General features: G+C 45.9%; 1 protein-coding gene across 3 annotated transcripts in view; it reads left to right on the forward strand.

The window, feature by feature from the left end:
- Nucleotides 1–14,650, forward strand: part of DLG5 (discs large MAGUK scaffold protein 5) — an 88,727-nt gene that overhangs the window by 49,986 nt on the left and 24,091 nt on the right. For all 3 annotated transcript variants that reach the window (XM_039340795.1, XM_039340794.1, XM_039340797.1), the window contains 7 exons: nt 1,054–1,192; nt 2,783–2,904; nt 5,050–5,139; nt 6,193–6,361; nt 9,617–9,779; nt 11,518–11,651; nt 13,313–13,468. In XM_039340795.1, the coding sequence (XP_039196729.1) occupies nt 1,054–1,192; nt 2,783–2,904; nt 5,050–5,139; nt 6,193–6,361; nt 9,617–9,779; nt 11,518–11,651; nt 13,313–13,468 (973 nt within the window). The remainder of the gene's footprint in view (nt 1–1,053; nt 1,193–2,782; nt 2,905–5,049; nt 5,140–6,192; nt 6,362–9,616; nt 9,780–11,517; nt 11,652–13,312; nt 13,469–14,650) is intronic.

Below are 14,650 nucleotides of genomic sequence, written 5' to 3' on the forward strand. Positions count from 1 at the left end.
ATCAGTTCAGACTTTCTTCTGTTGCATGATCTCTGCCCAACTGCAGATACTCCTCAACTTAACAACAGTTTGTAACCAAAGTTACAACGGAACTGGGAAAAAAATGTCTTACGGCTGTTTTTCACCCTTACGACCGTTGCAGCATCCCCTATGGCAGGGGTCCTCAAACTTGACCCTTTGATGACTTGTGGACTTCAACTCCCAGAATTCCTCAGCCAGCCTCCATTTTGTTTGTTAGATTTAAGACAGGGGTCTTCAAACTTTGCCCTTTGATGACTTGTGGACTTCAACTCCCAGAATTCCTCAGCCAGCGTGTCAACTGGCAGAGCCAGGCCCTGATAGGAGGGTTAGGGCCAACCTCACATTGGGGAAAGGGGCAAGATGTTCCAGAGGGCAGGAGCCACAGTAGAGAAGCCCCCCCCTTCCTGGATCCCACCAGCCGGAATAATCAGGCTGACGGGACCTGCAGCATGCCTCCTCTGCTGGCATCAGTGGGACAGGCCAATCCCAGTGGGGTGAGACGGTCCCTCAGGCAACCTGGACCCATGCCATGAAGGTGTTGTGGTTCCGGCTAATGAAACATTCCAAAGAACTTCCAGGCATTGATTTTCCTAAAAGTCTTTTATTATTACAAAATGTCAGCACAGGCACCACGGAGGGATGCTAGGATCTAAGTTCTCTTCCTCTGAGCAGTTAAATTATCAGCCTGTTCCCTCCCTAAATTAGCCGTCATATCTCACACTATCCAATTAGTGTGAAGGTCAAATGTTTTCTTCCTCTTTCTTTCCCGGGCTTTACCCCCAACGCCCCTTCTGCTCTTTATTTAACCCCATATTTACCAGACAATTCTGCATATTGTCAAAAGCAAGAATATACAATATTTGCAGCGTTGACAGAAGGGCTTACAAGGTGATCAGCAACACCTTGAATTGCACCGGAAGTTGAAGGCTGCCTTTATCTTTGGTGCATTTTTTCTGCAGCAATCAGTTGTCTATTATGGCTGAGCTACACTACTGCAGAGGTTACTCTATATAACTTCTCTTTACTCTATAGGTACCATCCCAAGAAACATTGCGCCGTGTTCTGCTGTGACAGCAGTGATGAGAAATCCCATTTACACAGCCTGGAGCCATAGAATTGCCACCACCAACTGCTCATCTGCAGCCAATCAATACTGCCACCTCCATCCCAGGTACTTAGATAAGGAGAATCTTGAACGAAAGTCAAATGACTTGGGTTGTAGCATTCTTCTTCCAATTATGGTCAGGCAGAAGGTTCAGAGAAGCCTTCAAAGAGGCATCAGGTGTGCTCTTCTGCCCCCCCCCCATGCACACAAACATAACTGTGGCTCAGTGGGTTTATTAATATTCCCCTACAATTCCCTTCACCAAAACCCCAGAACTGTCCCAATTAAGTCCAGCCAAAAGCAGACCGATGCTAGTCCAGAGAGCGATGGCCAGTGAGTCCACAAGGCACTTGAAAGTTTCCCAAACAAGATAAACCCACCAGACAAAATTAAATCCACAATACAGAGTTCACAAGACATGATGCAAGTCAAGGCACAGTGTCAATCCAAAGCAAGGCAAGAATCACAACAAGCAAGAAACAGACAGCTAGGAAATAAACACATTATTCCCAGCATCGCCTCCATCAGGCTGCAGTGCTAAATAGCCAGTTTCTGGTGCAGCCCATCAAAAAGGGCAAGGCTTTTTCCTCTTGAGTAAAATCTGGCTGACCTCCTCTACTCCTGCCTTTTCTCTGCCCTGTATGCTCTCGGATCAGGTGCAGAAGGCAATTCCTCTTCCTTATCACTGACCAGCTGCAGCTGCATGCTCTCCCCACCTGAAGCCTCAGGGCTGTCCTGCTGCAGCTGTGCTTCAGCCAAATCTCTCTCAGATGGCTGCTCAGAGCCATTGACCAACTCCCTTCCAGATGTGCCTGGAACTGGTTCATCCTCCTCTGAACTGACATCTGGAGAGGCATGTGGGAAAGCGTCTGGAGGAGTCATTACAATCAAGCCAACACATTAGGGCTGTGCAGAAATCTGGATCCACAATGAACATGAGGGAGGGTGTAGCTTAGGTCAAGAATTCTTTAAAGCAGCCGAGTCCTTTCCTTGACACAGCTGCCCCCCACAGCTGACCTACAAATATAGATTTGATTTGAAATTTGGTCTGAGATTGTGCCCTTATGAACAAGGGGTTATCAAAAAAAAAAAAAAAAAACTCGTGTCCTAATCTATTGTACCTTCTACAAGGACTTACAGATCCATCTCATAACACCTCAGCTGATAACATCGCTGGGAAACTCCAATCTTTTTTTTATGTACAATCAGTATTGGACCAGTCAGATGATTTGAATATAGCTAAATTTTGTTATGCTGTCTGCAAAATTAGGCAGACTTTGACTGTCCTCTGGCAATCTACCACCAATTGTTAAATATTGTATTGTCTTTTTTTGTTTTGTTTTATTTTTAGTCATACTTTGTATTTGTAACACCGGCCTGTAATTGTAATAAAAATACCACAATTTAAGATTTGGTCCCAGACCAGAGCATCACACATTGTTCTATGGTTCTTCCTCTCTGCACAGCTCTATGTTTGTTTGTTTTTCAGCCAGAAATTGATTACTCAGAGATGGTGAATCCCTCCATTCTACTCTTTTTTAAAAATATATGTCAGATCATATTTATGGGACAGAGATGTATCTTATGTCCATTTATGCTACTTGATGTTGCTGTTGGGTGCATGTGACTGAATATCCAATTTTTTTTGTCTTGCAGTGCTCAGCACCAGGGACATCTGAGCTTGGATCTGAGTCACAAGCACTCCAGTGAGTGCTCCGAAAATACGCGCTCAAGATCGTCCCATGGTTCAAATTCATTGCCTTCTAGCGCAAGACTGGGTAAGAAGTCTGAAAGAAGAAATGGTCTGCTTTGTTCTTGTAGTCGCAAGTGTATCGTGGATGTGGGTTTCCCTTCGCAGAGGGACATTGTTGGACAGGAGAGCTCCTGAAATGTTCTAGAGAAGATCTTTTGGGGGACAGTGAGGCCACCACCCTCCCACCCTCTATCCTTTCAAAAACCTCAATAAAAATCCATTTTTATCACCCTATTATCCCTTAATTCAGAGTAGAGTCAGGGTGACTGGATGGAGCCAAGAGTTTACTGACCGGATGCCCTTCCTGAAGCCTACACAGAGTTCACAGTAAATATTTTTTTTCTTTGCACCCTAAGAGAAATATCTGCCACTACCTAGGATTGAACTCTCAACTTTCTAAGTGGGAGGCAACCATCTTTACCACTGGGCCACCATACCCCTCTCTCACAAACCTCAATATGACCCACAAATGTTATGTATTGATTTGATTGATTGGCATTAAACTCCAATTTATTTTGATTGATCAGCATTGTACCTATAGACTGTTTAGCATTATATCTTTGTGAAAATACACTGGCATCAATGTACTGACGTACAGTTCATTGGCCTGTGTGTTTATGCACAGTTAACATGCAGAACTCTTGCGTGCGTAGCTAAGCACAAAACCTACCTAGCTAGGTGTTATGCTTTGCTACACGCACAACATGTAGGAACAAAGGTTCTATTTTAATTGCAAAACAGGGAGATTTCTAGATGAGAAACTTTCAAAAAGTGATAGAAGAGTTGTCTATAAGAGGCTTCCGACGAGCCTTTGAGTCCATCAGTAAGGAAAAAATATCATATTTTGTCCATTCTTGACTGTGCAACAAAGGCCACTCAAAGTTGATGAAGGGGGGGGTCAAGCTATTCTCCAAAAGACCTGAAGGCAGGATAAGAAGCAATGGATGGAAATTAATCAGGGAGAGAAGCAACCTGGAACTAAGGAAAAACTTCCTGACAGGGAGAACAATTAACCAGTGGAACCAATGGTGGATGCTCCAACACTGGAAGTTTTTAAGAAGAGACTGGACGGCCATTTGTCCAAAATGGTCTACAGCAGTGGTTCTCCACCTGTGGGTCGGGACCCCATTTGAGGTCGAACGACCATTTCACGGGGGTCGCCAAACAACGCAGTCCACCATTTTTCCCCCCCTTTTCCTTAGCTGTGCTCCTCCCTTTTATTCGATTGGCTTTTGAAAGCCAATAGAATAGACTCTCTTGAATAGAGTCTAATTCTATTGGCTTTCAAAAGCCAATAGGAATTGTCCAGGCTGTCTCTGCCCTGCTGAGCCCGCCAAAAGTCCCATTCTGCAAACGGTGCTGCACCAGTTGAGTAGTCCTCGACTTACGACCAGTTGAGTAGTCCTCGACTTACGACCGGTTGGGGGTCGCGGCATTAAAAAGGTTGAGAACCACTGGTCTAGAGTTTCCTGCCTGAGCAGGGGATTGGACTAGATGACCTCCAAGGTCCCTTCCAACTTTATTATTATTATTATCGATCATCGCACAGTCAGCCAGATGTTCAGACTGGATTTGGCATTTTGTCTACCTATCGAGTCCTTACCCAGGACCTGGGATAGGCAGATGTGGATGTTTGATGGTATTACAGATATCGTCGCAGGATGGAAGCAGTTCCTAATAAGGCTGCCTTTTGCAATTGACTAATAGTGAATTTGTCAATGCCAATTGTGTTCAAGTGGTGCTCCAGTTGTTTTGGGATTGCACCCAAGGAGCCTATGACTATTGGTGCTACTACTACTACTACTACTACTACTACTACTACTACTATTATTATTATTATTATTATTATTATTATTATTATTATCCAATAAGATAGGGGCTTCAGAGAGAAGGCGAGAGATTGTCCTCTACTCCTCAATCCATTTATTTTTTTAAAAAAAGATGCTCCCCCATCGTGCACAGTAACTCTATGTTTAAATCTGTGGAGCTATCTTCATAAACTCAAGTTTGTCCAAATCCAAGGAGAATTCTTACCAAGTAAAATGTACTTCAAAGAGTCTTGTTACCAGCCTAGCTGATTTCTTGGAATTTAAATGAATTTATTTCTTTTTTTTTTCCCCTCCTTAACGCTATATCTTTTTTCTCTCTCTTACTTTCCACTTCCAAATAGGTTCCTCCAGCAATTTACAGTATAGAACAGAACGAATAAAGATACCTTTGACACCACGGTACCCAAGGTCCATCATTGGTTCTGACAGAGGTAAGTAATGTCCATGCTTTTCTTCTTTTCCAGCTCTCAGAGGGTAACCACCTCCAATGTACACTGCAGAAACGGGACAAAAAACAAACAACTACAATAAATTATGCATATACCCACACACACACACATAACGTGGCCCAGAGAAACAATACAGCCTAGTTCGGATGTATACATATATACACGGCGAGAAAAACAGCCCTTGCGAGTTTAACACCAGACGTTTTTCTTGCCATGTATGTATATACATCCGAACTGTGGTAAGGCCACACTTGGAATCCTGCATCCAGTTTTGGTCACCACGATGTAAAAAAGATGTAGAGACTCTAGAAAGGGTGCAGAGAAGAGCAACAAAGATGGTTAAAGGTCTGGAGGCTAAAACATATAAGGAACAGCTGCTGGAATTGGGTATGTCTAGTTTAACGAAGAGAAGGACGAGGGGGGACATGATAGCAGCCTTCCAATATCTCAGGGGCTGCCCCAAAGAAGAGGGAGTCAAGCTATTTTCCAAGGCGCCTGAAGGCAGGACAAGAAGCAACGGATGGAAACTAATCAAGGAGAGAAGCAACCTAGAACTAAGGAGACATTTCCTGACAGTGAGAACAATTAACCAGTGGAACAATCTGCCTCCAGAAGTTCTGGATGCTCCAACACTGGAAGTTTTTAAGAAGAGACTGGACAGACATTTGTCTGAAATGGTATAGGGTTTCCTGCCCGAGCAGGGGGTTGGACTAGAAGACCTCCAAGATCCCTTCCAACTCCTCCTCCTCCTCCTCCTCCTCCTCCTATTACTATTACTATTACTATTATTATTATTATTATTATTATTATTATTATTATTATTATTATTATTAGACTGTGTTGTTTCCCTGGGCCACAGATGTGTGTGTATGTGTGCATGTGCATGATTTTTTGAGAGATAGAGATGCTTTTGATGGCAACCCAGTCCAAAATGCTTGGAGATAACCCCGTAGGGAATGTGTGAGCTCCTTGCTGTGTTCGTGAAATGAACGTTTGCACTAGATCAACATGGATATTTGTCTGTCGTTTATGCAGGTTCCTTGTCTCATTCCGAATGTAGCAGTCCCAGCTTGGTAACCCCACCCCAGTCGCCGCTTAACTTGGAGACCTCATCTTTTGCCAGTAGCCAGTCACAAAATTCTCTTTCCACCTTGCCCAGGATTTCAGTGAGCCCGGTCTCCATGGGGCAACGTCGAAAAGACAAGTAAGTTGTACTTGTGGTTATGCCAATGCTTTACTCTCCGAGGGAAAGAACGTGGCTTGATCCAGCTCCGTTCCTGGTGGCCTCAAATCCATGCAAGTTTCTGGGCAACAATGTGGGAATGGCCTTCCGTTGCCTTCTTTGGGGAAGTTTATTTCGGCCAGAAAGTTTTGGGAACTCTGTCCTATAGTACTGGGTTTACTCTCAATTATAATTGTCCCATCTGTTTCTTGTTTCTTGTCTCTACTTCATGCCATTTCCATAGTTTCATGGTTTGCCTTCTTTGATTTGTGTCACATTTTCCCCCTGTGCTTAGTCTGCCCTGGTTTATCAACAGCCAGAGTATTGCTGACCTGTTTAGTATCGTGGTTTTGTGGCTTTGGCTGCATTTTTGGCCAGGAAACCAAACAAGGGATGAGTAGATGACTATGAATACAGCATCTCCTTTCCTAGCAACAGATTGTTAAGGATCCGTTGTGTGTTAGTTAGCAAGAACAACTCTTTTCAATAGTAGAGCAGTAAACTAAACCAGGAGCCCCCAATTCCCAGGCTGTGGCCTGTTTGTGCAAACGGCTGGCCGGCTCACATATGCGTGAAAAGCAGACCGGCGTGCATGCACACACACCTCAACTTGCCTGAGTGGCAGGCCAGCTCACCTGTCCTCCTTCTTACCTATCCGGGTTTCCGAGCTGTAAAGCTGGGGCCGCTGAACTAAGAGATGCTTGGGTCTTTTCTTACGGCATGTATGGAAGACATGGAAGGTGGTAGCTCTGCCTGGAATTTTTCATGCTCGGTGAAAGAGTCCAAAGCACTCTGTACCAATGGAAGGGAATATTTGTAGCTCAGGATGGAAGCAGGGGGTCCTTGGTGCTCTCTGAGCTTGCTTGTTTCCTTGCAGACGTTTCATGTCCCAAGTAGATGAATCCTCAGTGCTGGAAGGGAGGGGGGTTGCTCTGAGTTTATGTACAACTGGCTTGGCCAGTCAGCTTTGGTGGGGCTGTTCTTGGTGTGGCTGGACTAACAGCCCAGTCAGCATCATTAGTATACTCAATCATGTCTAATGGCCAGCATGACCAGTCATACCTAATTAGCCTGATCAATCATGCCTTATCAGCACGATCAGTCTAGCCAACAGCCTAATGAAGGAGCCACGAAGAACGCTCGCACCAGCAGTGACAGTACAAACCACATAGAGAGAGCAAACTCCGCTCCCTTCTAGCCCTGATGATGTTCCCTAGTTGGGTCATGAAATGTCTGCAAGAAAACAAGCAAACTCAGAGAGCACCAAGGACCCCACAGTTCTTCTCCTCCTCCACAGTCCTCCTCCTCCTCCTCCTCCTCCTCCTCCTCCTCCTCCTCCTCCTCTCCACAAACCACTCTCTCTTCCAGCCCTGATGATGTTCCCTAGTTGGGTCATGAAATGTCTGCAAGAAAACAAGCAAGCTCAGAGAGCACCAAGGACCCCACAGTTCTTCTCCTCCTCCACAGTCATCGTCGTCGTCGTCGTCCTCCTCCTCCTCCTCCTCCCCCCCCCCTCCTAGCCCTGAAGACATTACCTAGTTGGGTAAAGAAACTTCATCTAGAAAACAGCCAAGCTCAGAGAGCACCCAGGACCCCACAGGACTCTACTTCAGGTGACCGAGGCCTACCTTTAACACGTTTTATCATACAGGTAGTCCTCGGCTTAACCACAGTCCATTTACTGACCATTCAAAGCTACAACGGCACTGAAAAATGTGACTTACGACCATTTTTCACCCTTACGACTGTCGCAGCATCCCCAGGGTCACGTGATCCAGACGCTTGGCAACAGGCTCCTATTTATGACCGTCCCAGGGTCACGTGATTCCCCTTTTGCGACCTTGTGACAAGCAAAGTCGATGGGGGGAACCCGGATTCACTTAACGTGTGTTCCTAATGCAACGACTGCAGTGCTTCACTTAACACCAGTGTCAATCAAGGTCATAAAACGGGGCAAAACTCACTTAAGAAAGGTCTCGCTTAGCAACATAAATGTGGGGCCCAGTTGGAGCAGAATTCAGCGGCTACAGACCGGCATCAAGGGCATAATTTCCATACGTCAATGTGTAGTATAGCTTTGGCTACTATATCTTTCTCTAAGGCTCTTTTCCTTTTTTCCTTCCTTTCTTTCTTCATCCCTCTTCACCTTTCAGATATTTGTTCCGTAATAGGTCTTTTCTGAGAATCCCTGTGGCTCCTACGCCAAGGTTCTGTTCCCTCAGGAGTTTGAGGTTGGCTTGATATACAGGTTGTCCTTGAGCAGTTATTTGTGTGCTATTTACATGTTTGGATAAACCCTCCCCAAGGGGGGGGGGAAATACTGCATGGGTAATTGCGTTGCTACCAGGCAAGGCGCCATTGTGAATTAACAGCTTGAGTTTGCTTTAGAGCTGCTTAATTTCCATCGACTAACCTTGCATTTTACTTGCGTAGAAGCACAAAACGAGCGGAGTTGCACTTTCCCGCCTTCATCTTGTGATTCACCCCCATGAGCTAGAACTATATTTCTATATTTCTATAGAAATGCACTCTAAAGCAGGGGTCCCCAATCCCTGGGCTGCAGCCCACTAACCAGGCTGCGGTCTATTCGGAACCGGGCCGTGCAAGAGGAGAGCCAGTACACACGTCATACGCAACTCAACTCACGCGAGCAGCAGGCCGGCACGTGCACGTACGCACAATCAACTCAACTTGCAGTTGAGTTGTGTGTGCGCGTGCGCGCCGGCCCGCCGCTTGCACAGCCCAGTTCCCCTCTCCCTGCCTCCAGCCGGGCCGCCAAGCCACAAAGGTTGGGGATCACTGCTCTAAAGGGTCCAAAAATGGCTATAAATTGACGTCAGGCTTTTTTTTTTCTTCCTAGAATGCATTCCGAAATTGCCTATTATATATGCTTATTGACCTATATATATAATATGGGCAAAGATACGCTTTATTTCCGGAGTTTTCCACCGTAATTCAATTTATAATTTAGTTTTCCATTCCATGCCCTTTAAGTTAGCACCGACTGCATCAAAGCTGTTCCGTGGAAGAACCACCTGACCGCGGCTTTTATCCCTCGCATGCGGAAAAGAATGTTGCCGTTTTAAGTCGACATTTTAAAGTGGCCGCTGTTCCACTTTTGGAAGGGGGCGGTGGGCATGGTGCATGCCCTCCGTGCAATTATTATTATTATTATTTTCCCTGTCTTCCTGCACTCGCTCAAGAGGTGTTCCTGTGCTCTTTTTTTGTCTCCCAAAGACTCTACATGGAAGAACCACGTCACGTCAAAGTGCAAAAGGACGCCGAACCTCTGGGGATCTCCATTGTCTGCGGGGAAAATGGTGGGATATTCGTGTCGAAAGTAACCGGTGGCAGCATCGCCCATCAGGCCGGGCTTGAATATGGCGATCAGTTGTTAGAGGTAAAGCTTTTCCGTAGAGGTGGGCAATGAGTTGATCACGACGATGCTGCTTTTCAGCTGACTGGGTAGTAGGGATCGTCCTCCTCTTACGACAGTTCCTTTAGTGACCGTTCAAAGTTACGACAGCACTGGGAAAAATGACCTAGGACCGTTTTCCACGCAGCATCCCCCACGGTCAGGGGCTCAAAATTCAGCTCCTTGGCAACTGGCGTGTACTTACGACAGTTGCAGTGTCTCGTGTGATCCCCTTTTGTGACCTCCTGACAAGCAAAGCCAATGGGGAAGCCGGATTCACTTAACAACGGGGTCACTAACTAATCATCTGAACAACGGTAGGAGGAAAAGTCGTAAAATGGGGCAAAACTCACTTAGCAAACATCTCGGTTGACGACTCGATTGTCTTAACTCGTAAGTCAAGGGCTACCTTGATCAAAAGCTGTTCAGATGCCTTCAAATACTCGGATTTATTGGCATTTTAACTAGCTTTCGTTGACGTGCTCTACTGCAGAGGTCCCCAACCTTTTGGGCACCAGGGACTAGTTCCACGGAGAGAGGTTTTCCCACAGGCCGGAGGGGGTATGGTTTCATGTACTGCCTGCATCCCATGGATGTGGCTTTGCTTGTTTGCATGGACAGGCTTCTGGCATGCCACGGCCCGGTACCGGTCCACAGAACGGGTTGGGAACCCCTACTCTACTGCAAATACCCTTGTTTCTAAGGATGGGTGGTTTAACAGGCTGTTGGTAAACAGGGATGAATCCAAATACATCTCCCTTGTCCTTTATGCTGTCTCCCTTGTGGGTTCACACATCTCCATGTTTTTTTTTTTTTTTGCACTGTGTTACATTCCTACTTATTTTTTTCCCCCAACACTAGCATTCTCTTCGTTTCCAAGAATGCTTCGGGCTTTGTAGAGAATAAAAATGGCAAAAGAGTTTTGTATGGAAGTGGGCCTATCTGCCCAAATGTAACTCAAAAGAAAATTGAGAGATCTCATCACAGAGAAGTGGTGGTTATTTTTACTAATGTCCTTTCAAGAATGTTCTTTCCCCCCCTGGCTAATGCCTTTATCCTGACAACCATGACGTAGGTGCAGGTAGTCCTCGACTTAACAACGTTCAGTGACCGAAGTTGCAACAACCTTCAAAAAAAGGCAGCTGATGACCATTTTTCACACTTAACAACCATTGCAGCATCTTCATGCTTATGTGATCAAAATTCAGATGCTGGGCCACTGGCTTGTACTCATGACAGTTTTACTGTCCCAGGGTCACGTGATCACCATTGTAATCTGCCCAGCCAGCTTCTGACAGGAAAAGCCAATGGGGTGAAGCCAGCTTCACTTAACAACTGGGTTACTAACTTACTAACTGCAGCGATCCACTTAGCAAGAAAGGGCATAAAATGGAACAAAATTCACTTAATAACGGTCTTGTTTAGCCACAGTAACTTTGCGCTCAATTCTGCTCGTCAGTCGAGAGAACTACCTATGTAGGCATGGCATTTTCCTCAAAACTCAGAAGGCTTCTTTCTCCCAAAGGAGGTCATTAAGTACTACAAAACCAAGTTCTGAGCTAGCACGCATGCACTCACAACTTAATGCAAGGGAAACAATCAGTTGGAAAAAATCTTAGTGCAACATATTCCATCAGTTGGGGAAATCAAATTTCAGGCAAACAAGGTTAGCAATGTTCAACTGTTGTGAATGAATCTGTGTGTGGTTCCTGTCTTTTCCCAGTTTAATGGAATCAACTTGCGAAACGCTACAGAACAACAAGCTCGGCTGATCATTGGACAGCAGTGCGATACCATAACTATTTTGGCACAGTACAATCCTCACATGTTCCAGCTGGGCAATCATTCACGATCAAGGTAAGCTTAGACCTTCTCGGTATCCTGTGAAGATCTTTTTTCTCCAGGAGTAGGTTTGAACCAGAGAGCGTGAAGCATCAGTTGATTGATTAGCAGATTTTAGCAGATTTCCCCAATCGTTTTGGCTTTTCAGCCTGGCCAGGGGGAGTGGGGGGAAGAGGATATGGTTCCCTGTGAGTCCCACCACTCACACAAAAGAAGTGCACGCACTCGCCCGTTGCTCACACAAGTGGGGATGCGCATGTGTGCATGCGTGCTTGCCTGCCACTTCTGCAGCCCAGTAGCGGGCCACAGCCCAGGGATTGGAGACCCCTGGATTACAGTAAGAGAGGCAGGATGAGGAAGCTGAAAAGAGAGATGGAGTCACAAGTCCTCTTGATAGATCTCTGCAAAAGATCCTTTTAATTTTATTGGTTTACAAAATAGATAAACAAGGTTACTCACTTTGGAACATTGTTTTCCAGGGGTATATGTTTGAATTGGAGACCAGAAAAAAAAAAAAAAACCAGGATACCTTTGCACTTAACCCAGAAAAAGCAAGGGGTTTTTTTGTTTTTTTTTGTTTTTTGTTTTAAATAGCAAGTTGTAGCATCTGTTGACCAGCTTGAAGCTGTAGGGAATGTAGGCAGAGCTAAAAGTGTGCAAAAATGTGTTTCATTCTCACTTTGTGAGTGAGGTTTTCCCTTCTTTGAAGAAGTCTGGCTTGAAATGGAAAGAAATTGGCTTCCTTAGTCTTTTCCCAAGAAACCCATGGTGGACTAAACCACAGTTTCATATAAAGTTCAAAGGCATTCAGTCAATCAGAATAGAGTTGGAAGGGACCTTGGAGGTCTTCTAGTCCAGTGGTTCTCAACCTTTTTAATGCCGCGACCCCCAACCGGTCATAAGTCAAGGACTACTCAACCGGTCGTAAATCGAGGACTACTCAACTGGTGCAGCACCGTTTGCAGAATGGGACTTTTGGCAGGCTCAGCAGGGCAGAGACAGCCTGGACAATTCCTATTGGCTTTTGAAAGCCAATAGAATTAGACTCTATTCAAGAGAGTCTATTCTATTGGCTTTCAAAAGCCAATAGAATAAAAGGGAGTAGCACAGCTAAGGAAAAGGGGGAAAAAATGGCGGACTGCGTTGTTTGGCGACCCCCGTGAAATGGTCGTTCGACCCCAAATGGGGTCCCGACCCACAGGTTGAAAACCGCTGTTCTAGTCCAACCCCTGCTCAAGCAGGAGACCCTATACCACAAGTGGCTGCCTAGTGTCTTCTTAAAGACCTCGAGTGATGGAGCACCCACAACTTCTGGAGGCAACTTCTGTTCCACTAGTTAATTGTCTTCACGGTCAGGAAGTTTCTCCTTAGTTCCAGGTTGCTTCTCCCCGTGATGAGTTCCCATCCGTTGTTTCTCGTCTTGGCTTCTGGTGTGTTTGAAAATACGTTGGCCCCCTCCTCTTCTTTGTGTCAGCCCCTCAAATAAATTCAGTGCTCCCCAACCTTGGCAACTTGAAAGCCTCTGGACTTCGACTCCCAGAATTCCCCAGCCAGCACGAGGCGGAAGAAGGCAACCGTCTGGTCCAGACCCCGAGAATTTGTGCCGTTCTTGAAAGATGGCGCATTCCAATCGCCTTTAATTCACTTCTGCTGTGGCTCCCTTCTTTCCTTTAAAGCTCCCGCCTGGAACCAGCGAGTAGCCATTCCCCTCCACAAGGCCCAACTCCGGACAGCCATTCCATAATTGATACTGTGAGCGAACAAGATGAAGGGACCATGACCCCTCCCTCCAAGGAGACCACGCCCACCACCAGTCCCCGCAATTCGGTTAGGTAAGCTACTTCCCCAACAACAGACGGTGCTTATTTCAGTAGGAACCTTTTGTGATCTGGCACAGCCTTCCCCAGGGATAGATCCCTCCCGTGTTTGAGTCTAATTTCTGACAGGTTCTTGATGCTCTCTTAAGCCTGGTTGTTTCCTTGCAGACATTTTATGACCTAAACTAGGTAACATCATGAAGGTACTAATGATGTATAGAAATATATATATATAGAATAAACACGGAAGGGACCTTGGAGGTCTTCTAGTCCAACCCCCTGCTCAGGCAGGAAACCCTATACCATTTCAGACAAATGGTTTGTCCAGTCTCTTTTTAAAAAAACATCCAGTGTTGGAGCATCCACAGCTTTTGGAGACAGGTTGTTCCACTGGTTATTTGTTCTAATAGTTAGGAAGTTTCTCCTTAGTTCTAGGTTGCTTCTCTCCTTGATTAATTTCCATCCGTTGCTTCTTGCCCTGCTTTCAGGTGCTTTCTCTCTTTCTCCCTCCTTCTCTCTCTCTTCTTCTCTGTTTCTCCTTCTCTCTCTCCCCTCTCTCTCTCTCCTCTCTCTCTCTGTGTCCTCTCTCCTTCTGTCTTTCTCTCTCCTTTCTCTCCTCTCTCTCTTGCCTTCTTTTTCTTTCCTCCTCCTCTCTTCCTCTCCTCTCTCTCTCTCTCCCCTTCTCTCTCTCTCTGTCTTTCTCTCTCTCTCTCCTCTCTCTCTTGCCTTCTTTTTCTCTCCTCCTCCTCTCCCTCTCCTCTCTCTCTCCCCTTCTCTCTCTCTCCTCTCTCTCTCTCTGTCCTCTCTCCTTCTGTCTTTCTCCTTTCTCTCTCTCCTCTCTCTCTTGCCTTCTTTTTCTCTCTCCCTCTCCTCTCTCTCCCCTTCTCTCTCCTCTCTCTCTCTCTGTCCTCTCTCCTTCTGTCTTTCTCTCGCCTTTCTCTCTCTCCTCTCTCTCTTGCCTTCTTTTTCTCTCCTCCTCCTCCTCTCTCTCCCCTTCTTTCTCTCTGTCTTTCTCTCTCTCTCTCCTCTCTCTCTCCTCTCCCTCTTGCCTTCTTTTTCTCTCCTCCTCCTCTCTCCCTCTCCTCTCTCTCTCCCCTTCTCTCTCTCTCTGTCTCTCTCTTTCTCTCCCCTTTCTCTCTCTCTCCTCTCTCCTCTCTCTCTCTCTCTCTCTCTCTCTCTCTCTCTCTCTCTCTCTCT

Source organism: Crotalus tigris, unplaced genomic scaffold, assembly GCF_016545835.1.
Source record: "Crotalus tigris isolate CLP2741 ecotype Arizona unplaced genomic scaffold, ASM1654583v1 scf7180000017753.6788120, whole genome shotgun sequence".
Classification (NCBI taxonomy): Eukaryota; Metazoa; Chordata; class Lepidosauria; order Squamata; family Viperidae; genus Crotalus; species Crotalus tigris.